Here is a 27637-nt window from a genome sequence, read left to right as displayed (position 1 = left end):
TCAGTATTGCTTTTCCTCTCTTCCTCCCCTCCTGTACAGACAGGCTGCTTGCGGTGCCAGAAGCATGGCTCCCTGGAGGAACCAGCACCCTCATCAGCCTCCAAAATGATTTGCAAGTGGGACCCCAGGGGACTCCTGAACTACCTGCCTGTTTCTCTTGGACTGCTTGGTGGTCACCCAGTCCCTTCCTTCCTCAAGTCCCTTCAGCTGCTGTGTGACCACCTCTCTAAACGTGCTATCCACGATGCTCTCAGGCTCGCGGATGCTCCACAGTGTCCCTAGCCGCCGTTCCAGCTCTGAAATCCGAGCTTCCAGGAGCTGCAGCTGGACACACTTCCTGCACACATGCTGGTCCCGGGCACTGGAAGTGTTCCTGGCTTCCCACATGGAGCACATCACGGCTTTGAGCTCTCCTGCCATGACTTATCCCTTTAAATTAAACCTTTTAAATCAATTACTCTAGGGCCCTTCTTTCCTGATCCTTGTTACTACAGAATATACAAACTATAAACCACAAAAAAGACTTTAAACTATAAGCGTTAAAAGTATATACTTACCCAACCTTACCCACTATTTGCCAGTCATTCCTCTCCCATGTAGCCTCTACTCCTGCACCTGGGCAAGACCAGTGTCTGAAGATTTAAGAAGTTGGACAGCAAAGAAAAAATGCAAAGAGCACCTCTTCCCCTCTGCACCGAATTCCCACTGTGCACCAAATTGCCAATACCTCACTCTGGCTGTGTCTCATTCAGGATGAGGTCTTTCCCCTGCTCGTGTGCAAGCACACTGATTTAATTATTAAGTTTACAAACCTCATATTCTGTTAACCTAAATTAGTTAGTTCAATACAGTTAGTTAGCATTGGGGCAATCTGGTGTTTTGGTCAAACTTTTGACATTTGTCACGGCTCAGGGAAGAGTGGGGCTTGATATTACAGCGCACTATCCCCAGCTGGTCACAGTTTTACTTTGAAATGTTTTGTAAATCATATTTAAGGTTGGAATTCATTGCTTGTTTGGTTTAGCACATATCACACCCTATTGCCTAATCTGCACAACACTATAAAATGTTTGCTCCTTTGTACAAACATGTAATCTATGTCACTCCAATAAATTAACAGATAACTCAATGCCTAAATGGGTTCACAAACTACATTTGGCAGCTCTATAATTAATCATTTATTGTAATAATGCCTAATGCAAGCCTAAACTAAATCATGTAAGATGATTACCATGCTAGATCCATTTGTCAGACTTAGGGAGATGATGGCATGTGGTAATATCACTGGACTAGTAATCCAGAGGCCCAGGCTAAAGCCCTGGGAGCATGGGTTCAAATCCCAACACTCAATAAATAAATTTGGAATTGAAAGCTAGTCTCAGTAATAGTGACCATGACAACTCACCTCAATTGTTGTAAAAACTCATCTGCTTCACTAATGCCCTTTAGGGAAGGAAATCTGCCAACCTGACACAGTCCCATCTGCAGACCACAGCACTGTTAAAAGCAAAATACTGTGGATGCTGGAAATCTGAAATTTTTGATTTTGTACCACAGTAGTGTAGCTGACTCTTAACTGTCCTCTGAAATGGCCTAGCAAGCCACTCATTTTAAGGGCAATTAGTGATGGGCAGCTAATGCTGGCCTTGGCAGTGACGTCCACATTCCATAAAAGGAAAAAAAATCATTCATTAAAAACGAGATAAAACAATTGATTCAGTATATAACTAGGAGATATTCGTGTTCTTCAGCAAAAATACATTCCTACTGTCATTTCCAAAGGAAGCTGTGAGGCAGATTAGTTTGCAGGTGCTGCTGTGCCTTTAAGACAGTGAGCAACCTGATACACGAGCTCCACGTAGTGGAGCTTGGAAGCTGTGGGTGGGACTATGAACGGCCGCTGCCCAATCAGAGTGGGGGTAAGTGGGTGTGACTCCATCCATTGTTATCCAATCAGAGCAGACCACGATTGATCGTGTTGCTTTAAGTGCGGCCTTGAGTCCGATGCTCGGTGTTTGTGGACGGGAAGGGAAAAAAAATCCTAAGCGCAGACTGCAGCTTCTCCAGAGATCGGACAACTTTCGGCGGGGTCGTTGGACGCGCGTGCGCGGAGCCCCGGCAGGAGCGGGGTGGGGGGGGGGACTGGGCGCGGAGCCGCCCCGCAGCCTCAGCCTCAGCGGCCGGAGAGGGGAGGTCTCCCTCGCGCTCTGTCGCCTGCTCCGAGGATTTGAACGGGCTCCAGGCCGTTACCCTGTCCCGGGATGGTGGCGCCACGAGCCTGTCTGACTAAAGCGTTCTCCTATTTCCCCTTCCTGCTGGTTCTTATTGATCTACAGTACGAAGGTAAGAGGGGGAAGACGAAGCGGCTGAGGGGCGGGGGTGGGCTTGCAGCGACATGAGTGATCGGACTAATTTGTTATTTACTCAGACTTTTAATTCCCACCAGTTTAACTCCGTCTGCAGCTTCCGCTTCCCCTTGAACTGGGGCTGAGTCCGCCATGTGTCCACTCATCAGGGATCCAGAGTGAGTGGAGCGTCAGGAGTGTTACTATGACAGGGCCCAACGTGACTTGATGTAAAGGCAGCACTCAGCTGTTGTACTCAGACTTCTTTTTGGTGCGGTAAATTGACTTTGACAATTTTATCGTTCTCTGAACTCGCAGGGTTAACAGCAGCTGAGCTCTGCTGACCGTGACAGCTCTGGTATCTGCTTGCATCTTGGTGGAGGAGGGGGATAAATGCAGCGAAATTGCCTGGTCGCTTCCCAGCGCCTTTTGTATTTGAAAATAATAAGCAACTGGACATGAGAAGACCCTCATTGTTTTGTGAAATGTTATAAGCTGCTTATTGTCTTTTGTGAACTGCTGAGATATCCCCGACTCTGAAGGACGGTTTAGAATGATTTAGTTGACCGTTTGCATATTGGCACCCGGCCTTTGTCGCCTATGTAACTTAAGGATTGCATTAGTTGTGGGAGTAGCCAAATTGGACGTCGGAGGTGAAATCTTGGTATTCGAAGATTGCTGTTGTTATCGGGCGTTGCACAAAGTGAATGAAACTCCCCACACAGGGTTGGGTAATACATGCTGGCCCAGCCAGCGAAGCCCACGTCCCGTGAATGAATAAAAGACACGTGACAAAACAAACTATTTCCCTAAAATTTAAGTTGGGTTATAAGTACAATTAAGCGGAGCCCTACCAGACAGTTGATATAAAGAAATCTAGATCTCATTTGTATGAATAATTGAAGGGGTAACTATTTACGGGACCAAAGGGACAGAGCAGGAAAATGGAGTGTAAAAGCAAAATACTGCCAATGTTGGAAATCTGAAACAAAAACAGAAAACGCTGGAAAAACTCAGCAGGTCTAACAGCATTGGTTGAGAGAAAGACACAGTTAAAGTTTCGAGTCCATATGACTCTTCTTCAGAGCTAAAGAGAAGTAAAAATGTGATGAAATATATACTGTTTAAGGGGGGTGGAGCAGGCCAGCGATAGGTGGAGGCAAAGGAGAGATTGTTGATGACATCTTTGTCAATGTCAGGAAAATGGAGTGAATTGAATAGATCTACAAAAGAGCTGGCACAACAACTTGCATTTATATAGCTCCTTTTAATGCTGTGGAATGTCCCCAGGTGCTTTCACAAGAGCATTATAAAGTACAATTAGACACCCAGCCACATTAGATATTAGGATATTGACCAAACAGGTGGGTTTTAAGGAGTTTAGGGAGGAAATTCCAGGGCTTCGTCCTTGCTGAAGGCACAGACACCAGCAACAAGTAGTGATAAATTTCAGTAAATGAGCTGAGACAGCTGGAGTTGAGTGATGTTTTGGAGGTGGAAATAAGTGGTTTTATTTATTGATAGTGTGTATCTATGCTCGGAAAATCACCTGAGTCGAATTACACATGATTACGAAATTTGGTTCAGACTCCAGACGGTTCTAGGGGAGAGAAATGGAGTCATTGACTAGGGAGCTGAGATGTGGTGGGCACTAGACGATGGCTTTGGTCATAATATTTACTTGGAGGAAATTTCTGCTCATCCAGTATTGGATGTTAGGCAAGCAGTGTGACAATTTAGATCCAGTGGATGGGTTGAAAGGTGGTGATGTACCGTGATGAAATCCTGCCCTCTGTGGAAACTGATATTTTCTCATAGTACCATTCAGTGGCAGCATTTTGATGAAAAATGGGATGGGGGGTGGTGGGTGGGATAGGGGGGTTGGGGCAATCCAGAGGTAATTGGTCAGGAGTGGGATGAAAAGCCATTGCTCATGATTCTACAATTATAACTGGATGGATTGATGGGATTGGAACTACATGAGGGCTGTCCTGCCCAGCATGATGATGATAGAGTAGCATTGGAGAAGGATTGTGCAGCCAACCATATCAAAGATTGAGAAGGGCAAAGAGCAACTGTCTACCTTTGTCACTGATGCATCAAGTCACAAGTGACATCCTGTAAAAAAAAAAAATCCACCCCCCACCCCTTTTCAATCATATAAAATCCATCACATTTCTACCTCTCTTCAGCTCTGAAGAGGAGTCATGTGGACTCAACGTTAACTCTGTTTCGCTCTCCACAGATGTTGTCAGACTTGAGTTTTTCCAGCATTTTCTGTTTTTATTTCTGGAAGAGCTATTGTTACTGGCAGGTACAGGAACATTATTGGAGTGATTCAAACATGGCGTTTCAAGAAAGATGGGCACAGATTGGGAGGTGACAGCATGTTCAAAGGGAGGAAGTGGTGGATTTCAATGACAGGGGTCAAAGATTGTTTGTTTATTTTTGGGAAGGGTGATGATGGCTGATTTGAAGGAGACAAGCAGAGTACCTGAGGAGGGTGAACTGTTAACAAAATAAGCTAACATGGGAACCAGGAAGGGCTATTGAGTGGTCAGCAGTTTAATGGCAATAGAGTTGAGGGTGAGGGAGGTGGGTATCATGAACAAGATGACCTCTGCTAGGGTTTCAGGGGAAGGAAACTAGAGAAAGATGTGTTCAGGGCTAGGGCAAGGGAAAAGATATTAGAAGAAATTTGACCCATTGGGCTGAAGGGAGGGAAGCAACAGAGGCAGGTAATCAAGTGATCTCAACCTTAGTGACAAAGGATTCCATGAGCTCCTTGCACTTGTTTGAGTTAATGATGAAGGAGACAAGGATTTAAGAATGTTAGCAGTAGAAAAAATCTTCATTCCAGGATCATCCTGGAATAGGAACAATTTTGGCAGACAACAGCAGGACCTGATGGAGCACAAAGCACTAACTAGATCTGGCAGTGAATGGAGAAACCAGCTGTCTGTTATGTCTATTCAGGTCTGTCTTGGACTTAAGGGGTCAGTATTGAGGGAATGACTAAGGTGAGAGGGAGACAGTGGTTTTCAGAGGGGATTAGTGAAATGTCATGGTGTGTGGAATGCCAAAGGCTAGACAGTTGGGATTTTAAGAGAATCAAAGGAGAGTATTTTTCCAGGGGATGACAGAAGGGAATAGAGTTTGGAGGGGTCAGTGGGATATAGTTGGAGAATGATGCAAGGAAGTGATAGAAATGGCTTTTTGTCAGGATGGTGTGGCTTGGAGAGGTTCTTGCAGGTGATGATTTTCCTATGTGTCTGCTGCCCTTATCATTGGTGGTAAAGGTTATGGGTTGGAAGGTGCTGTCGAAGGAGCCTTGAGTTTTGTAGTGCATCTTGTAGTTGGTACACACTAATGCCATGAGTGTTGGTGCATCAGGTGGTAGCCATATTGACTACTTTGTTCTGGATGGTATTGAGCTGCTTGAATGCTGTTGGAATTGCAACATCCAGGCAAGTGAAGCATGTTCCATCACGCTCCTAACTTCTGCCTCGTAGATGGTGGTGAGGCTTTTGGGAGGCAGGAGGTGCATAATTCCAAGCTGCTGATCTGCTCTCATAGTTATAGTATTTATATGGCTGGTCCAGTTCAGTTTCTGGTCAATGGCAACCTCAGCACCCTGGATGTTAGTGGGAATTCAGCAATGCAAATGCCATTGAATGTCAGACAGTCAGTCAGATTCCTTGTTGTAGATGGTCATTGCCTGGTACTTGTAAATGTTACTTCCCACTTATTGGTCCAAGTCTGAATATCTGAGTATAGATTGCTCCCGTTTGAAGAGTTGCAAGTGGTATTGAACAGTAATCAGTGAGTGTGCCCACTTCAGACCTAACGATTAAGGGAAGGTCATTGAAGCAGCTGGAGGTGGTTTGGTCTAGGACACTATCCTGAAGAACACTTAGTCCTGAGGCTATGGTGATTGGCCCCCAACAGCCATAACCATCTTCCTTTGTGCTAGGTATGACTCCAACCAGTTTTGCTAGGGCTCCTTGATGTTAAGGGCAATCTCACACTCCCATGTGGAATTCAGCTCTTCTCCATGTTTGGAGAAAAGCTGTAATGAGGTGTGGCACCAAGTGCCTTGACAGAATCCAAATTGAACATCGAGCGGGTTATTAGTGAGATGCTGGGAACCTTGGGCTGAGGCTGAGATAAATTATTGACTTGACACTTCTGGCTGAAGGTGGTTGTAAATGTTTTAGCCTGGTCTTTTGCATTGACAAACTAGAGTTCCCATTGTTGAGGATAAGGAAGCTGAGGAGTCATCTCTGCTTAGTTGTTTAATTGTTCAACACTATCCATGACTGGGGTTGCTGTTCAATACCATTTGCAACTCAAACTGAAGCAGTCCATGCTCAGATATAGCAAAACATGGACAATATTTCAGACTTGGGCTAATAAGTGGGAAATACCATTCACAAGTGCCAGGCAATGACCATGTGCAACAAGGAACCTGACTGACTATCTGACATGCAATGGCATTTGCATTGCTTAATTCCCACTAACAATGTCTAGAGGGGTGGGGTTGCCATTGACCAGAAACTGAATTGGACCTGCCATATAAATACTGTCACTACAAGAGCAGATCAGTGGCTTGGAATTCTGCACCTCCTGCCTCTCAAAATGTTCTGAATCTATCCCATTCAGCAATCTGTTAGTGCCACAAAATGGAGCACCTGCTCAGTGTGAAGGTGAGACTTTGTTGTCTCGGACTGTGCAGTGATCGCTCCTACCAATACTGTCATAGACGTACATCGGCACAGATGGATTGATGAGGACAAAGTAAAGTAGGTTTTCTCCTCTTATTGGTGGTGTTCTCACCACCTGTCACTTGCCCAGTCTGGCAGGTATGATTTCAGCCCATGGCCTGTTTGATCAATATTGTGCTACTGAGCCACACCTGGTGGACAGTGATACATTCCAGGGTACATTCTGTGCCCTTGCTACCCTCAGCGTTTCTTCCAAGAGAAGAGCACTGATTTATCAGCTGAGGGAGTATGGTAGATGGTAGGTTGTATTCTTCAAGATGTTTCCTTGCCCATGAAAGACTAATACCATGAGAATTCAAGGGATCCAGGGTCAATGTTGAGGACTGTCTGCCAGCTCCCTCTTGATGGTATACCATTGGCACCATCTCTAATGGGCCTGTCCTGCTGGTGGGGCAGGACATAGCCAGGATTGGTGATGGAGTCTGGGACTTAGCTGTAAGGTATGATTCAGTGAATGTGACTGTCAGGCTGTTGGTTTTGCAGGACAATCTGTGGGACAACTCTGCCAATTTTGGCACAAGTCCCCAGATGTTAATGAAGAGGACTTGGCAGGGTCAATTAAACAGTGTGGCTTTGGCATTTCTGGTGCCTAATATGTTGCCTGGTGGTCTGTCTGGCTTTGTTCTTTCTTGACTTTTCTGTAGTGGTTTTATGCAACTGAGATGCTGTCTAGGCTGTTTGAGGACAGTTGCATATGGTCTGGTGTCCCATGTAGGCCGATGGTAGATTTCCTTCCCTAAAGGTCTTTAGTGCATTAGATGTATTGTTTGGAAAATCTTAGTTTCATGATCACCATTATTGAAACTAGCTTTTTTATTTGTGATTTATTGATAGATTAAATTTAAATTCCACCAGCTACCATGGTGTGATTTGAACTCCCATCTCTGAGCATTAGTCTGGAACTCTAGATTACTAGTCCTGTAGTATTACCACTATAGTACTGTCCCCTGATAGTTGGACTCCAAGGTTTAAATGATGAGTATGCAAACTGGGGCTGTGTTCCCTTGAGTTTAGAAGATTAAAGATGATTTTAGTGCAGGTTTTCAAGATATTTAGGGGAACTGATAGAGTAGATAGAAATTAATTTCACTGGTTGGGAGTCTAGGAATATCTTAAATTAGAGCCTGATCTTTCAAGGAATTATATTGGAAACACTTCAATACACAGGCTGATGGAAGTATAGAACTCTGTTCTGCAAATGCAATTGCTAAATGAATTGCTACCTCTAAATCTGAAATAGATTTTGTTGCCCAAAAGTATCAAAGGGGTATGGAACAAATGCCATTGTGGAGATGGGTAGCATGTCAGTCATGACATCATTGAATGATGGACCAGGCTCAAATAGTCTACTGTCTGTTCTTATGTCCCCAGGAGTTAGACAAGTAAACCACTTACAGACTCAGATAATAACAGTAGCTGGGAAGGGCTCAAATATTTGGTTGTGAACCCACTGAGAATTTGCATAACGAAATTTTTCTTGTACTGCCTGTTATTTTCCATTTATTAATGGGTGGAAAATTGTAGACACATGCCTGAATGCTGTATGTGCTCTTGTCAGGGTGTGACCTTGTAAAATTATTTTTGGCAGAAGACAGTACACCTAGATAACACACAGCATGGACTGTACAGAATAAAATTCTTGAAGGAAACGAGCAGGTTTTATCCAATCCAACAGAGTATCTTTTCTCATTATTTTAGAACAAATACAGCCCAGGCAGGTATCAACTTCACTCCCTACACTGCTGAACTGGTGCCTTCATTTGTCTCATCTTTCTGGGTTACGGAGTTTGGAGGCAACAACTGATTAAATGTTTCCTGAAAAAGCACATGTTAATATGGGGTTCAATTTTCCAGTGAAATTTTGGACCAGAAGTGCTGATGAAAGTGCTTTTTGAATCATTAGGCATTATAGACAGAATTATCTTTTAAACTTTTAATGCTGTAAATTGACTTGTACCTGCAGACTGAAAATCATCCAAGTCTTGTATTGCACTGCAGGGCTATAAGATAATTGTGATATTTTTACATTTTAATATTTAAGCAGAATTTAAATGCAAAGTATTGGTGCAAAATATCACTCTTGCCATCCAATTTTAAAAACACAAATTTATTATAAAACAAAAAATGCATCATTAATGTAAAAGTGTGAATGACAGAATTTAATAGGAATAAAATCTGACTCAAATGAAATTGTACAATGTGCCTAATATTTCAATCTCATAGTTCTCTTGTCATAACCAAACTTGATGCTGTTAAAATAATTTTGAATTTTTCTGAATATCTTTGGACTGGTATTTGGATGCTTGATTAGCTCGGGCTAGGCAATTCCAGGTATGCCGCTTCCATGTCATTCTGCTGCCTAACAGAATTCCTTTCTAAGCTACCTCTTAAATTTTACAAATAAATGGCTCACTTTAATCACAGAATCACACAGTGCAGAAGAGGCCCTTCAGCCCATCGAGTCTGCACCAACATGTGAGAAACACCTGATCTACCTACCTAACCCCATTTACCAGCACTTGGCCCATAGTTTTGAATGTTATGACATGCCAAGTGCTCATCCAGGTACTTTTTAAAGGATGTGAGGCAACCTGCCTCCACCACCCTCTCAGGCAGTGCATTCCAGACTGTCACCACCCTCTGGGTAAAGTTTTTCCCCTCACGACTGACCCTTCAACTAAGGGGAACAGCTGCTCCCTATGCACCCTGTCCATGCCCCTCATAATCTTGTACACCTCGATCAGGTCGCCCCTCTGTCTTCTCTTCTCTGCTCCAACAAAAACAACCCAAGCCTACCCAGCCTCTCTTCATAACTTGAATGTTTCATCCCAGGCAACATCCTGGTGAAGCTCCTCTGCAGCCCCTCCAGTGCAATCATATCCTTCCTATAATGTGGTGACCAGAACTGCACACAGTACTCCAGCTGTGGCCTCACCAAGGTTCTATACAACTCCAACATGATCTCCCTACTTTTGTAATCTATGCCTCGATTGATAACGGCAAGTGTCCCATATGCCTTTTTCACCACCTCACTAACATGCCCCTTCGCCTTCAGAGATCTATGGGCACACACGCCAAGGTCCCTTTGTTCCTCAGAACTTCCTAGTGTCATGCCGTTTATTGAATACTTCCTTGTCAAATTACTCCTTCCAAAGTGTATCACCTCACAATTTTCAGGGTTAAATTCCATCTGCCACTTATCTGCCCATTTGACCATCCCATCTGTATCTTCCTGTACCCCAAGACACTCAACCTCACTTAACCACCCGGCCAATCTTTGTGTCATCCGCAAATTTACTAATCCTATCCCCTACATAGTCATCTATGTCGTTTATATAAATGATGAATAATAGGGGACTCAGCACAGATCCTGGTGGTATGCCACTGGACCAATCACCAAGATTGGCATTACCAATGCTTTTTTAAAGTATCTTGTTCAAAGTTTTATCAGAAGCCGCAGCAAATAAATACATTTTGGCATCTCAATTCTTTTGACTGAAACGTGCTAATCTGTTTTCATAACCTTTTTAAAATCAAATTTGATACTTGTGGTCATTGGGATACATCATACTTTCGACTGAGCACTAATCAGCATCAAGCAAGTTTCCTTCTATTTGTTATAGTTTTATTTTTAGCACACTTTGCTTGATAACAGTTGTGGAATCAGCTCAAATGGACACAAACGTAAGCACAGCACAACTCCAAATTTCCACAATTTTTTTTGTGCTAGTTTTAGGGTGTAGACCCTGGCCACACTCCCAGGGTAAATTAGTCACTTGGGAGTTTCCATGAATTACACTTATCTACAGGCCTTTGAGAAGGCTTCAAAATTAAAGTTGGATCCTTTTGGTTGCAAGGGCACCTGAGTCATGTTTTAAGCATTTAATTTTAAAAGATCAAAAATAACCACTGTGTTCCTAACTAGAAAATATATACGAGCAGAGGCCTGAAAAACATTTGCTGTGAAATTAGTGTCTTTATTAAAGCCCCATGCCATTCATCCTTCTCATGCCATACCCACCCATTCCTTTCCCCTCGTATCATCCCCAGCCCAACCCCCTCCCATCCCTTCTCGTAACCTTGTATCCAGAGACCACTATTCAAAGGAAATAACTTGTTGCAGGGGGATTTCTAGTTGTAAAAGTTAAATGGAGGATCTTCAAAGTTTAAAGCACAAGTTGCCTACTAAAATAGTTTGTTTCAGTAAAAGTAACATTAACTAACTGAAAAGTCTAAAACTTGAAACCTTGTCATGTGATCATTTGTCATTCACTGGAAGTTTGAAACTCTTTAAAATTGAGTATTACGCTCTTGTAGAGACTGAAGATATAAATAAACTGGAACGGCCTTACGTATTAGAATTTCTACTGTTTAGAGTAACTTAATCTTCTCTATTAGCTTCTATAAACCCTGACAGCAAGTGCCAAGTCAAAATGCAATGAAAAAAGTAGGAAGACAATTAGATAAATATGCCTGGCCTGAGGGCTGGCTTTATGATAGCCTCCACTATCAAATAGCCTGTTAACATAAAGCATAGCCACTTGTGTGAAATACTGGAAGCGTGCACCAGTGCAAGTTGCTAGCTTTAGAAGCAGGGAAAGCATTTGAGATCAGCTAGTAAATTATCTTTTTAGTATGTACATTAAATCATTTTTGCTTCCTTTGCTCTTTTAGTTGCTTTCAATAGTTATTTTAAGTTCTAACGCATTAGGAAAGAGTGGTGTGTATTGGATATGCCTCGCATGTGAAAATAATGCTTGGTGGGGATGGTGGTGGAAAGGTACCTCAGGTCAGGCATATTTATCTAATTGGCTTCCTACTTTTTTTCATTGCATTTTGACTTGGCACTTTCTGTCAGGGATTATAGAAGCTAATAGAGAAGATTTAAGTTACTCTAAACAGTAGAAATTCTAATATGTAAGGCAGCTCCAGTTTAATTATATCTTCAGTCTCTACAAGATCGTAATACTCAATTTTAAAGAAATTCAAACTTCCAGTGAATGACACATAATCACATGAAAAGGTTTCAAGTTTTAGACTTTTCAGTTAGTTAATGTTACTTTTACTGAAACAAACACTATTTTAACAGGCAACTTGAGCTCTAAACTTTGAAGATCCTCCATTTAACCTTTACAACAACTAGAAATCCCCCTGCAACAGTTATACTTTAGTCTGACCCTTAAGTAGACACTTCATTCCCTAGGGAACAGTCCAAAATTCTTTTTTATTTACCAGCCAGATAGCAGCTTCTACTCCGAGCTGATTTTTAAGGTGTGGCATGAATTGGAAATCCCTTCCTCCAGCCAAAGCTGGGCAAATCTCCCAGATTTGTTTAAACCCCCATGAGCTTGGTCTCTTCAATCCAAGGGCAAGCTCACACCAGCATCCTGCATGGTGAACAATAAGACTTGCTGCCCCTATCCAGGGATCAACTTTTTTTTCTTTCAAGGGCTCCTTTTTCATTCTCTCTAACTCTTCTTTAGGTGATGTAGTCATGTAGTAACATTACTTTGTTTTTTTCAGGATTCCCTTCTTTAGGTAGACAAAATAACACAAATTCCAAATGGAATAACTCTAATAAAAATTCAGATCAAAACAGCATGTTAACTGTGTCAATGCTAAATTAAACTTATTTTGTAGAGTAATGCTTTTATTTAGCAACACATGGCTTGTCAATAATGATTTGAACAAAACCAGAACAGAAAACATATGGCAAGTGGTTAACAGCAGTTTTGATTGAAATGAAAGTTTTTCATTATAAGCAAAAGTAGCAAATACTTTTCTACAGACTATAATTACATGGAAATTGAAGATGTTCACAATAATTGTGCAAACTATTTTCAAGATTAAAATAAATGGTTTGCTAATATTTTTGTTTATCAATCACTGCCTGTCACTACATCTCCTGTTCCTCAACTTGTGTTTTTTCAAAAACACTGTTTCCTGTCCTTTATGCTTGTCTGCACAATGTGCAGCCTGAGGTTGATGCTGCTTCAGATAAGGTAGTTGATGATGGCCAACACACACACTGTATATTTGAACATGTGATCTTGTTTAACTGCTTTGTACCACCTGGCTACAGCTGATTCCATATTGAAGTCATTTTCTGAGGGACCCTCCAGGGAGGTAGCATGAAATTGTTAACTGTTTGAGTCTCTCAATGGACTCCAGTCACTCTTGATTCTGTACATGAGGGAAAGTCCCTCTCTGCTTTGGCCAGTGGTATTACTTGTTTGATCTTCATAAGATGGATACATTTAGAACTCTTCTTGCCTCACTTTGTGGAGCAGTCTCTTCAAAGTGTGCCATGGTATTGCAATATAGTATTTTTGGACCATCATCTTTAGCCAGACCCACTTGACTATAGCTCATCAACCTTGCATTCATGGGATGCAAGGCTATCTTTGAGCAGTATTTTCATGTCGGCATCTCAGATCAAGTTTTGTCTATGCTCCAAGGATCTTGCAGGTTAACAATAAGCCAAATCACACTCGTAGGCAGTGGACCGAATTCTCTTAAGGTTTCTGAGATTGGGAGAAGTCCGTTTCACCTCAGAAACTGAATGCAGTTTCAGCAACACAAGCTCAGCATCTTCCATGACAAACCTGTGTGCTTGATTTGGCACCCTCTACACCACAAACGTTTGCGCAGTCCACAACTGGCAAACTGAGGCCGCAGTGGATTATCAAGATGTACTACAAGGCTTCTTTGGCACACTTCCCAAGCCTCTGATAGTTAGAAGTGCACGGTAACAACTGTGCAGGAATCTCTAAATTTCCCTCCAATCAAATGCCATCCTGACTTGGAAGTATGCACTGATCCTTCATTATAACTGGGTCAAAACTCTGGAATTCCCTACCTGACAGCATTCTGGGAGTGGCTTCACCACATGAAATGCAGTGGTATAAGAAGGAAGCTTACCATCTTAAAGACTTGGTGGCAGCCTTCTGTCTCAAGATAGTTTGCACTGTGGTGATCAACTGTTAAGCATCACATGCTGTAGCTCAGGATCCCCACCCTGTCATGACAGTCTCTGCTGCATTTTCTACAGGGGTAGACAGTGGGTTGGGAGGGTGTACGATTTGCTGGTTAAGGCCATCAGTGACTGTCTCCCAGTTGTTAATGTCTGCCATCTTCATATCTCAAGTGCAGGTGTCCTTGTCAGAAGTATGGATGCCTAGGAGGCTGTGACCTAGTGGAGAGTTCATTGTACAAAGGTCTTTTTGGATATGACTGTCATCCATCTGTTGCACTTGCTCAGCCATGCTAAGGCGTAATCAGCATACACGTGTATGCTGAAAGAATTGGCACACTCCAGGACCTCAGTTGGTGACCTTGTCTTGCCAAGAGATGTAAAAGATATGCCAGAGACAGTGAAGGTGGAAACTGTTCAGCCCTTCTCCTGCCTATCATTTGTTGTTCAGGTGTGTAGAGAAATGTGCTGAGGTTGCAGGCTTGGTAGACTCAGATTGGTGTTCAATCTGGTTCCTGTTGTTCTATGCTTACTTACACACTGCAAAAGCTACAGCTGTTATATTAGTTTTGGCATCAAGCAACAGATAGGTAATTGTAGAGCCTAGATATGTGAAGCTATCAACAACCTCTAACATCACATTGTCATTGCTGATAGATGGTGGTATGGCAACATGGACCATGTTTGGACCATGTCATGTGTTTTCCTGATGTTGGTCTTGAAGAGATTTTACACTCTCTGATCCTGCAATGACCACATGAGACTCCGGCTTCCTTTTTAACTGGTTTTATTCAAGCATATGCAAGGGAGCTGCAACCGTTCCTAAGAATGAAGACCCAGCTCCCTGATTGATTACATTTCACTACTTTTGTACTTTTTCTTATTTGAATACATCCAATTGGTTACCAACACACCGGTTTCATACTATCTCTATCCTATTGAGTACATAAACATGTGATTTTGCTAACCAATTATTCTAAAGGATGTATACATAATTATATTATCCAATCAAAATTAAAACACGTACACAAGGACCTTGGTTCTTACAACTCAAAACCGTTTGTATTTCATCTAAGCCCCTTCTTTATCCATTGTTCATCTTCCCAAATCTAAGCTAAAACCATTTGCCCTCCCCTTGTCTGAGGGTTGAGCATACTTAATCTAATTTTATGCAGTGTTTTATCTCCAGTCTAGCGCTCAAGGCTATGCAATGTTCATCTGGTAATCTTCAACTCTTAATATGTTTAGCAGCCATGTCTGCCTGGAGATTTTAGGGGTTTTTCAGTAAATTCTTACTGTATTCTCTTTTAGCATTTTTAATTTCCCCCTAACAGACTGACCAAACTCTTCACAGGTTGAGTCTGTCCATTTGTGCTTGAGGTGTCTTCCTATGGAATGCTGATGTGGTATCAGTGTAGAGCAGGCTTGACCAAACCTTCATGCAAGGGGCCGCATTGCTTTTTCCTTTCTCACTCAAGGGGCCAGTGAGCAAATCTTGGAAAGATGAGGTTTGACTAATATTAAAGTTGAATTTTAAATAAAATTGAGGTATTAAGAAAATAAACAACTTTTTGAGAAAATAATAAAGCAATGTAAAAGAAATAAATTATTTTTTAAAAAAGTACTTAATGAAGTTGACCATTAAGAGTGTGAGGTGGCTCACTCCCAGTCTTGGATACTCCCTCACTCATATAACACACTAAACCCAGTGGCTGAGGGTGAGTGAGAACCTTGACTGTGGTGTTCTCTCCCATCAGCGGGAAATATAGGAAACAAACAGCTTGTGATCGGAGGAGCAGCTCCTTGCAGAATCTTCCATTCTGTTCACTGGTACTTTGAACATGGTCTGTTGGCCAAGATAGAGAGGCAGACTGTGCCAGATCAAGTACACAGGCCAGGGGTTGGACAAGCCTGCTGTGGAGCAACTCTCCAAGACTTGATGCACCTTTTTGTCTTGGATATCAAGTGAGCAAGGCTGAATAGCTACTTCCATAAGTGGATACCCTCTGTACATGACCCTGTCTGACAGCAATAAAGAGAATATGCCAGACTGTGGTTGACAGAGCACAACCCAATTTGATCCCACTTCAGATCAGAAATTCTGATGATGCAGTGTTGTATCTGACCTTTCCTATCACCTTGCCATGGGAAGAGATGACCACATTGGGCAGCCAGTTTTGTCCAGCAGTTTAAATATATTGTCTCTGCTGTCATGGTTGAATGCCTTTGGTGAGATTGATTGAAGGCAATATATAGTGGTCTCTCTCCATTGCTTATGATGTTTTCTTTTGCAGCTTCTGGGCTGAGAAGAATGTCAGTTGTGGATCTTCCAGTTCTGAAACCACGTTGGAGTTCAGGATAGATGTGTTCAGCCAAGATCTGCAGTCAGAGCAGGGCAATGTGAACAGACACTTTTTCCCATGATGCTCAGCAAGGAGCCAGGTTTTTGCCTTCTGAAGGGCAATTAGAATGAGCAATAGATGCTTGCTATGCCAGTGATGCCCACATCCTGTGAATTAATGCATGCTTTTTGGGGCCCTAAAATTAAATTTTAAGCATTTCAGGCACAGCAAGTTTAACAATCTACAATCAGAGGATGCTTAAGTTTTAATCTAATACATCTTTATGGCACGTTTAAAAGAAACAGGAAATACAGAGCATGCCTCAAACTTAAATTTAAGAACTACATTGCAATGTTGAGACCACCCATAAAAGAGTACAATCTGAAGATAACTTGTGGGGTGTTTAGTTTGACTTTCGTCTTTGAATGGATGCAAAAGGCTGAGGAGTCTTTGGTATACTGTATCCAAAATTCTATATGCTTATCCCTAAAATTGTATGCTCTTAATTCATTTTTTTGTGGCCAGATTAAGCATGTATCCATACGGGAACACAAAGGATACACCTTGGCCTTTAAAAATGCAATATTTTGAGGTCTATTGTCATACACAAATGTGTGTAGCTTCAGGTTCGGATTTAGATGTGTAGGGCCACAGTAGTACTGGGACAGAAAATTTCTGTTAAATTTAAAGGGGTGGTTATAATTGAAGGAGAGTCTCAATTTAGTGAAAAGGCAGTCAAGTTTTCATTGACAAATATTTTGAGATTTTAAACAAGTGAAAGTGCAGCATTTAAAGTAAAGCCAGAGATCATTTCAAAATTGTGATTAATTACATGATACAAAATGATGAAGTAGTAAACCTAGTTGAGACAGCTTTATTAAAGCATTTAATCAGGACCCATGTCAAGTCCCTCCTCTAATTTGCAAGGTTCCTGCCTGAAATAAGTTTGCCTAAACTGTTGTCACCTTTGCCAAGGCTGGAGGAGTGAGATAGCAATATATAGGTGTTTGCAGTCAAGTGACAGCAGCTCACCTGTTTGGTCGTTTGGATATTGCATGATGTGGTTACAAGGAAAGTTCTGTTTCATGACACTGTTCCCAATAGGTCAGCATTGCACTCTGCCCTGAAGGAAGTAAGAGCCAAGCTTCAGGTCACAACTGACTGGTGCTATCAGATGTTCCAACTGTATGCTGCATGGTATTTCCATGTGCCTTTGAAGCAATATGGCTTGTCATGTAGCTCTGATTACTTGGACCCTGTGAAGTATTTTCTCTAGTTTAAAGAAAGACTTGCACTTGTTTAGTGCCTTTCACAACCTTAGATGCCCAAAATGCTTTTACAATACTCTTGAAGTGTACTGGTGTCATAAAGAAAACGATGTTGCAAATTTGTCTTGGGTGGTGAAATGTTAACTTTTCTTCCATGCAGTGCTAATTTGTTGGTGTTTTTTAGGAAGCATTTAATATTGGTTATGGTCAGCAATTTGCATATCTATCTTTAGAATTTTGAAATATACTTTAATTCAGTTATGAACAAGTGCAGAATCAGTGTTTTTGAGACAATATCCTTGAATGATATTCTGACAATATTCTTGAATAACACATTATAATATTTTAATTAGTAATCAGAAGCATCACTACAGTTCTCAGTGAATGAATCCACATTCCTAGCTACACATGAATGCCATAGAAGTGGCTGATCAGCTGACTCAGGATGAGGAAAGGAAAAACATTCAATTCACTTCACTGATGGAAACATCTTGAAGGCCTGAGATTGCTTGCATTGGAAAGAGTAATTCTAATAGTCTGCAGATGTGTTTAAGAGCACCTCCTATATAGTTGATTTTCCTCCTTTTTGATTCCCTTTCTTCCCCCAATACCACTCCTCTCTCCCCCCCCACCCACCCATAAAGATTCATATTGACTGTGCAAAAAGCTAAAACTTAACACTTATGATAACAAGTCTAATAGGAAAATATTGGCTGAAACAGAAATACAATTCTACGGATGCTGGAAATCTGAAATAAAATTAGAACATAGTCCCAACAAAACTTAATCCTGAAATGTTAACTGTTTCTGTCTCTCAGATGCTGCCTGACCTGAGTCTTTTCAGCATTTTAAAATTTTTTTAAAAATTGAAGTGTCTCACCTTAGCATTGCTTTTTAGTTCTTTCCTAAAACTGCATCCTAAATGCCATACACGTCAATATGTAAATAGACCTTTTTTCAAATGGGCACTAGTTTGTCTTCCTCTTCAACAAGAAGACGCATGTAGCTACCAGATTTGAAAATTGAGTAGCAATCACATTTTGTACAATTGTTTGAAGGAGGTATCTTAATGTATGTTGCACTTTAGCATAGGGATTTAAAATTCATACTACTTCAATTTATGACAATATAAATTTATATTTCAAGGTCCAATTAGTTCAATAATTTTAAACAACAATACTTGTGCTGTTGTCAGCTTTCTGTTCTTTTTGCTCCTTTATCCTCTAAAAAATACTTTCTAGGCACAGTCAAACTGATGGAAAGGAGTGATAGGCCCAATTCAAAGTACCTATATTGATCTCTGAAGTGTTTTATACTCCAATTTTTAAATGTAGTATTTTTGATGTTTTACAGGAATAGAAGGTGGTATAAATGCTGAAGTTGAAAAGCACCTCGAAATGGGGAAGAAACTGCTGGCTGCAGGACAGTTAGCAGATGCATTGTCTCATTTTCATGCTGCTGTAGGTATGTATCAGTGTTAGAAATGTACAATTGTATACAAACATACAAATTAGGAGTAGGCCATGGCCCCTCGAGCCTGCTATGCCATTCAATAAAATCATGGCTGATCTGAATGTAATCTCAACCCCACATTCCAGCTTACCCCCTGATGACCTTTCACCCCCTTGTTAATTAAGAATCTGTTTAGCTCTGCCTTAAAAAAAAAATTCAAAGACTCTGCTTCCACCCTCTTCAGGAAGCGTCCCAAAGACATGCAACCCTCAGAAAAATTCTCCTAATTTCTGACCTAAATGGGCGACCCCCTTATTTTTAAACAGTGATCCCTGGTTTTAGATTCTCCCACAAGAAGAAACATCGCCTCCACATCCACTTTGTCCAGACACCTCAGGGTCTTAACGGTTTCAAGTAAGTTGCCTCTTACTCTTCTAAATTCCAGTGGATACTAGCCTAACTTGTCCTACCTTTCCTCTTAGGATAACCTGCCCATTCCTGGTCTTAGTCTAGTAAACCTTCTCTGAACTGCTAATGCATTTACATTTTTCTTTAAGGAGACCAGTACTATATGCAGTACTTCAGATGTGGTCTCACCAATGCCCTGTACAACTGAAACATAACCTTCTTAATTTTGTAATCAACTCCACTCTCAATAAATGATAACATTCTATAGGCTTCCCTAATTACCTGCTGTACTTGCATACTGATTCATGCACTAGGACAACCCAGATCCTTTTGAATCTGAGGTCTGCAATCTCACCATTTAGATAATCATTTTTTATTATTTCTGCAAAAATGCAATGATTTCACATTTGCCCACATTATACTCCATTTGCCAGATCTTTGCCTTCTCACTTAACCTATGTCACTTTGTAGCCTCCTTATGTCATCTTCAAAATTTACTTTTCTACCTATCTTTGTCTTATCAGCAAAGTTAGCAACCATTCCTTTGGTCCCTTCATCCTGTAATTTATAAATTGTAAACTTGAGGCCCCATCACATCACTCATCACATCCCGCCAAATTATTTGAAGAAAAGTTAGGGGAAACATTTTGAAAGCTTTATTCAGGTAAAATGTATATTAAATGCTTTACATTAAAGCAGGCAGGTTTTACCTGGAAATGGAACCATTTTCATAATTAATTATTCTTGCAGGTTTTATTTTGAATTTGAATTTTCTGAAGTCATTCAGTGAAAAAATTATACTGGTGTGCTTTTGAAAATTATTTGCATGGGGGGAGGTGGTGGCATAGTGGTATTGTCATTGGACTAGTATTCCAGAGACCCAGGATAATACTCTGGGGACCCAGGTTTGAATCCCACCATAAAATCATTTTTTTTTTTTAAAAAGATTTTTATTGAAGATTTTGTCATTTATAAACCCAGGAAGGGAAGGAAATCTGTTGTCCTTACCTGGCCAACATGTGACTCCAGACCCACAGCAATGTGGTTAATCAGAAAATCTAAATGTTCCATTCAGAGACTATATGAAAAACATCTAAAATATTGAATCTTGAAATTGAGTTCAATGTTATGGAAATCTCACATTTACAAACTACTGATCCCAGGTCTGTCACCTTTTTCTCTTTCCCCCACCCTAACCACACTAAATAGACCTGTGAATTCTACATTTGATCTAGTTTTAATTGTTTGAATCTCAGGCTCCCCTCAATGTCCCTTCTGAGTTCCAGCATACCCCACAACAATTTTTCCACTCCCTCAGGCCTACCTATTTTACAAAACCTAAGGAGTAACCCCACTCCTAGCACTAAAGTCCAAGTACTCACCTCCATCTGGCTTTTTAATCATCAATTTAAAAATTGTAAAGTTGTATGCACATGTTAATATTGGTGGAATTCAAACCTCAAAGCACTAGTGCAGACCTCATACCCAAAGAAACATCAAGCCTTTTTTAAAAAAAGCACATCTTTTGACTTTTCATGTCACATGAAATTTGCTTCTGTATAATCACATTTCAATCGTGTAGCATTTGAAAAATTGTGTTGTACACCTAATGCTTCCAAAGTGCCATGTGTTCGAATACAAAAACTAATTGGCTCAGAGCCAGTAAAGTATAAAATTGACACAAATCAAAAAGTAGTGGGGGGAGCACTGAAATATAACCAGAAGATAAAGTAAGCAAATCCACACAAGCCACCTCCTAATCACTCTTGTACAGCCATCATCCTTTCCTACTTCAGTGTCAAAAAGATCCTCTTCTGTTTCCCCTGCCCTGCCACTTGTGTTCCATGTGCTCTATGGCTTGTCCATGCCCCATTCACCCTAGAGCTTCTTAGTGCTTGTAAGCCATTACTGCTGTCAGGGCTTCCACCCATGCTTTGCTCCAAAGATTTGACTCTGAAGTACCCTAGCTCTTACTACTATTTTTCTCCTTTCCACCCACCCCTCAAACAAAACACTGGAACTGAAAGATGAGCTCCTTGCAAAAAAAAGTGACTAAAATATCTAGTACAGCTCCTGAACTCAATGCATGGAATAGATTTTGAATTATGTGGCCTTGTTAGCTGCTAATATGTCCTATCCTGCCTTTGTGCCATTACCATACCCTCTCTACTTTTTTTGCCCTTGTCAAAAACTCTTTTTTTTTATTCCCCTTGAATTTTGCTGTTGTACTCACCCAAAATTGAGTTTAAATTCTTAAATTAGGTGAGCTGTAGATGAACAGTGTTGCCCTGTATTTTCTCCAATAAACAAATTGTGACCTGAGCTCACTCGGTTAAGGTTGTTTGGTTGAGAAGTTGTTCTGTTTTTTTCTCTTGGAACTTGCTAAGCCAGTTTGAGTATTGTGGATCACAACAGATTATGAAGTTTGTGCTGACATCCTACTTGCAGCTTTGAAGGTGAACCAAAGTATTTAAACATGCTACATTCTTAATAGTGCAGCTGAATAGATTTTTCTCAAAGTACTCAGTGGTGTGTCTCTAAAATTTCCTCTTGTATTAGTATGTTGGTAGCAATGGTATAGCATTAGGCCTCGAGTCACACTGCAGTGGAGGTGTGCCATTTGCAGTTTGAGTAAAATGCAAATTGTCCTTGACATTAGACAAAATGTGCACTACTTTTGTTTGGAGTAGTGGAGAAATAGGGCAGTTTATTTATGTCTAGGCGGATCCTATAAACAGCTGAGATTTTCATCAGTTTTTCGTGGTACAGGATTGTTTGAGTGAAGTTTTGACAATATGGGGAGCCATGAGACTTTTAATGACCACCAGAACAGGCAGGTGTGGGGCCTTTGTTTAATGGCATCAAAAGGACAGCACAGCAGTGCATAATTGAAGTGTTTCCTTGTTTTAGTGTCAAACTTGATTGTGTTCAGATTCATCTGTCTACGCAAGTCTTGGGTGGATACTCCATGGTGATGCAGTGCATTTTTGGAGGAGTTATCCTTTTGAAATGTGAAACCAAGACCCTATTGTTTATTTTTTCTTTGGTTGAGGTGAACAATATAAAAATATTTAGGTAGAAAGTGTTTGTTTTTGGTTGTGAAGGCACCGATGCAGTTATGTGCTGGAGGCCTGAGATCAGTCCTGTTGCGCCTTCTCTGGCAACTCTCCCTGTATGAGTAACTGGTGAGTGTATGCTTTAGTCATAGGTGTCAGGAGTGCCCTGGATTGCAGAGCTGGGAGGAACACTCTGCAGGGTATATAAGGGTTATAACACCAAGGGAGGTAGATGGCATTAAGCTGCAGAGCAGTCGCAATCTAATTGAATGGCTTACTCTGGCTCCCACACTTCTGTGGGTTTTTTAAAACTCTATTTTGGCGGCACTTTTTACTAAGCCTCCATCCCAAAAAATCTGAGGTAGTCCAGCAGTGCAAGTTCTAAGGGTTTTGAAATATTTTTTATGCAAGAGGCCAATATGGGATTGATTAGTTTTTCAAGCAACCTTTGTTCCACCCTTTCAATGACTAATTTCTACCTGTCTTGGCGCTGTTGTCCCAGCTAACATTTGTCTGCCAGCACTGCCAAAAACGCATCTTTGGTCAAAAGCAAAATACTGCTGATGCTGTGCATCTGATTTTCTTTTTCAGCATGTATTTTTTTTAAAAAAAAATAGCAGGCCAGGCACCATCAACATCAATGTGGTGAGAAACAGTTAATGTTTCAGGTTGAAGATTTTTTTGTCAAAATTGATTTAATTGGTCATCATGCTGTGTTTAAAATGAGTGAAGCTTTGCCTGCATAATTCCCTACTTTTCATACCATTCATGATTGTGAACACCTCAACCTCTATAAGGAGAACAATGCCAGTCTCCACAATTTGAAGTGTCTCCACTCTGGATCAATTCTAATAAATCTCTTCTGCACCTTTTGACATTCTTCAAAGTGTAGGTCCAGAATTGAACCCAATAGGCTGGATTTTGTGCCCCACGGTATGTTTTTGGTGGGGGTGGGGGGGGCACAATAGGGCAGGTGCCCAGTCCACCACCTTCCCACCCACCCTTGAGTTCATTGAGTTTGTTACAAAGCCACTTGACCTTTGAAAATGCACTGCCCACACCATAACACGGTTGTACCTTCCCTTAAAATTGTACCATTTAGTTCATTGTGCCTCTTCCCATCCTACCCACCAAAATGTTACTTCACACTTTGCATTAAATATCATCTACCTTTGTCTGCCTATATGTTCCTGAAGTCTATTGCTATCCTCATTGTTTATTGCATTTGAGTTTTGTCATCTGCAAACTTTAAAATAATGCCTTATGTACCCAAGTACAGGTTTTTAATACATATCAAAAAGAGCAGTGGTCCTAATGCTGACGCTTGGGCAAACATCATTGTATGCCGCCATCCAGTCTGGGAAAACAACTGTTCAGCACCACTACTCGCTGCTTTCTGTCCTTTAGACAATTTTGTATTCCATGTCGCTACTGCTTTTAATCCTGTGAGCTTTAATTTTGCGAACCAGTCCATTGTGAAACTGTCACAATACTTTTGAAAGTCTATATACACAAACACTAACTGCACCACCCTCATTAACCCCTCTGTTACTTCAGTCTGCTCAGTTTCACATGTGGTGCATTCAGTTGCTGAGCTACAAATTCTAAGTTTTGTTACTGACCCAAATTATTTGTATCCTATTCCAAGTCTAGATTTGTATGCAGCAGCAATGCCCAACCATTTCAACAGGCATGGCTTGTCTTTTTATTAAGAGCTTCAGAATCTTACTGTTCAAAAAAGACTATCCTTAATTCAATCATGATGACTTGTGTTTGCAGATGGGGATCCAGATAACTATATTGCCTATTATAGACGAGCTACAGTCTATCTGGCTATGGGTAAATCAAAATCTGCTCTCCCAGACCTAAGTAAGGTCATTGAGCTCAAACCAGACTTCACATCTGTAAGTAATGCTCTCTTAAAGTCGTTGCATTGTTTTTGTTTGAAAAGCAAGGCAGTCTTGCATAGAATTTTGTTGATGGTTGTTACGTGGAAAAAATACATTGTCATGTTTGTTTTCGGTATAAATCGAATTATAAATGATTGATTGTATTTAGGCTAGGTTACAGAGGGGACATTTGCTGCTAAAACAAGGGAAGTTGGATGAAGCAGAGGAAGACTTTAAGAAAGTGGTAAGTTTGTACACATTCAGAGCTTTGGGATTCTGATGCTTTTGGTTTTGCCTTTCACCTACTAATATGTTTGATGATTTGTTGCATCTATGCATAACTTTTGCTACTTTCATACCAGTTTAAAACTCTCAATGGAACAGAAATACTCACTTGGCCTCTACCCAGGTTTTTTCAGGTTATCCAGACACAGTTACTGTCTTTAGTGTCACCCAAGCATTGGACTGTTGAGCTGTATGTGTTTTTGACTTGCCAGAAAGTTATTTGACTATTTTGTGTGATTAAATGAAGGAAAAAAATAAATTGCATTTATAGTGCCTTTCACAACCACTGGATGCCTCAAAAGTGCTTCATAGCTGCTTCAATACTTTAAAGTGCAGTAACTATTTTTAATTGCAATGAAACATGGCAGCCAATATGTACATAGCAAGGTTCCAGAAATTACTTGAGTTAAATGTCCAGATAATTTGTTTTGCTGATGTTGGCTGAGGAATGATGCTGGCCAGTGCACTGAGTTTGATTGTTCTTTGTACAGTGCCGTGGCATTTTATGGCTGTTGCAAGAACACATCCTCATTGTATTTGAAAGATCACATGCCTGCAGAACTCAGTGCTACACTGAAGTGTCTGCCTAGATTGTGTTAGTCTCAAGTCAAGAGTGCTGCTGTTGAGCCTGTGGCCAAATTGGAAGTAGCACTTTTTAAAAAAGCTCAGTATCCTGTGCAAGATTTAGGACACTCTTTTAATTCACGAAAATATTACCGGTTTGCAAAATTTTGGTTGAGCACTAACTGAAGATGCTAAGGTACTAAAATTTACAAAAAATATATTATCTATAAACTGATTCCTCCACACATACTCTAGTGGTCTGAGAGAAAAATTCTATAAAGGGGAAAAACTCCCCTTAAGAAGTTTTATCATGCAATATTTGGGGTGTCCCCATAACATCTTAAAGGTCTTATACAATTTATAAAGATCTTATCTGCCCAGGAGTATTAACTTTTTGCTTCCCCAACAGTGTGATAAATGGCTCATGCACAAATACCCCACACGTCAACGAATGTAAATCATATATGTTCTTGTTCCTTTGGTAATTACCTTAAATCTCTGCCCTCTGTTTACTAATCCTTCTGCTATTGAAAATCACTGGCAGCATTAGAATCATACAACCCATGCAATTGTAGTTCAGTATCCTAATTCAGAAGATTTCCAATTGCCTGCCGGTTGGAGAGGTGATTTACATTGTCTTCAATCATTTACTTATTGTCAGTTCTTCAAATCAGAAAAGTATTTATTGTGGTGCTCTTATTTTGATTTAAATTTATTCTTCATAACATTGAACTGCAAGTGAAATCTAGCTCTATCATGTCCACTGTCTCAGGCCTTCATAATCCTCCTGTTTAAAAATGTAGAACAACCTCCACTAGAGGGTGCTCTGGAAGCTGACTAGAAAAAACAGGTTTGGTTTTAAAAAGAAATTGGACATCTAACTGGCATTGTATAAATGTGCCTTCATTTAGATCCTCATAGATCTAATATTTATAATGGAAATCAGAACTACATATGGTGACAGTCAGTCAGGGGAGGGGCACCATTGTAACAGTTGATTTTCACATGATTAAACGCTGGTACTTCAATTTGATTTTGGAATCTGTGATCAAACACTGCTGTCATCAACTAGGATATCACAGCCATGAACCTGTTCTGTTGGTCCTCTGATTTCACCTACATGGTCAGAGGTTGAGACACTAGACTTATCTATTTTGGCAGTTTGTGCATTGCTTAAAAATAACTTGAGTATCTTGCTAAAGGTTGCATGGGATTTGCCAACTCTGGTTGGAGTCATTCCTATAGGTTTGATCACATGACAATTAGATCATAAGAGCAGGAAGAGGCCACTTCAATAAGATCATGAATGAACTGATGGTGGCTTTAACTCCACTTTCCTGTCTGCCCTATAACCTTTTACTCCCATGCAGATCAAAAATCTGTCTAACTCAGCCTTGAATATAATCATGAGCCAGCCTTCCATTGCTGTCTGAGGTAGAGAATTCTGAAGATTAACCCTTAGAAGAAATTCATCCTCATCTCCGTCCTAAATGGGGGACCCCGTTATTTCAAAAATATCCCCTCGTTCTAGATTTCTCCCACAAGAGCAAACATCCTCTCAGCATCTACCCTGTCATGCTACCTCAATCTTGTTTCAGTAAGATCACCCCTCATTCTTCTGAACTCCAATGAGTATAGGCCCAACCTGCTCAAACTTTCCTCATAAGACAATCCCTTCAACTCTGGAATTGGTGTAGTGAACATTCTCTGAACTGCCCCCAATGTAAGCATATTCTTAAGGAGACCTAAACTGTACACTGTACTTTAGATGTAATATTGCCAATGCCCTAAAGTTGTGACAAAACATGAATATTCAGTTCCCAGCCATGGTCACTGCAAGCACATCTCTGTAATGGCTATTACCACTACACCCACTTCTATTTGTGCAATCAGTTCATCTGTTTTGTCACATATGCTGCATACATTCAGACAAAGAGCCTTTCATTGTGTTTTGTCATTTTTTTTTTCCTACTCTGACCCTTTTTTTTTGGTGTATTCTCACTTGTATGCTGTGTCCCTTCCTGCTACACTCCGGTTATCATGTCACTGCCCTACACTGTTGCCTTTATTGTTCCTCATGAACTTCTTAAGTCTCTTTTTTTTTCCCCCACCCCTCGTGTGAGCTGCCCCCCCCCTCCCCCACCCATAATTTGGTTGAAAGCCCTCTGCAACCCTGGTTAGATGATCTGACAGGACAGTGGTCCCAACACAATCCCAATGCTACAACTCCTTCCTTCCTTCCTTCCTTCCTTTCCCCAGTACTGGCACCAA

The 27637-nt window shown here is 40.8% G+C and overlaps 1 protein-coding gene across 1 annotated transcript in view; it reads left to right on the top strand.

Moving 5' to 3' along the window:
* The first annotated feature begins 1947 nt into the window (after window positions 1–1947).
* dnajc3a (DnaJ (Hsp40) homolog, subfamily C, member 3a) overlaps window positions 1948–27637 on the top strand; it is an 82466-nt gene continuing 56776 nt past the window's right edge. The window contains exons 1-4 of the mRNA XM_078545912.1: window positions 1948–2343; window positions 19066–19176; window positions 24408–24532; window positions 24687–24761. Coding sequence (XP_078402038.1) covers window positions 2262–2343; window positions 19066–19176; window positions 24408–24532; window positions 24687–24761 — 393 coding nt within the window. The 5' untranslated portion in view covers window positions 1948–2261. The remainder of the gene's footprint in view (window positions 2344–19065; window positions 19177–24407; window positions 24533–24686; window positions 24762–27637) is intronic.

This window comes from Cetorhinus maximus, chromosome 7, assembly GCF_964194155.1.
Source record: "Cetorhinus maximus chromosome 7, sCetMax3.hap1.1, whole genome shotgun sequence".
NCBI classification, from domain to species: Eukaryota; Metazoa; Chordata; class Chondrichthyes; order Lamniformes; family Cetorhinidae; genus Cetorhinus; species Cetorhinus maximus.
Note: the sequence above shows the minus strand (reverse complement) of the source record. Positions and strands in the feature narration are given on the sequence as shown.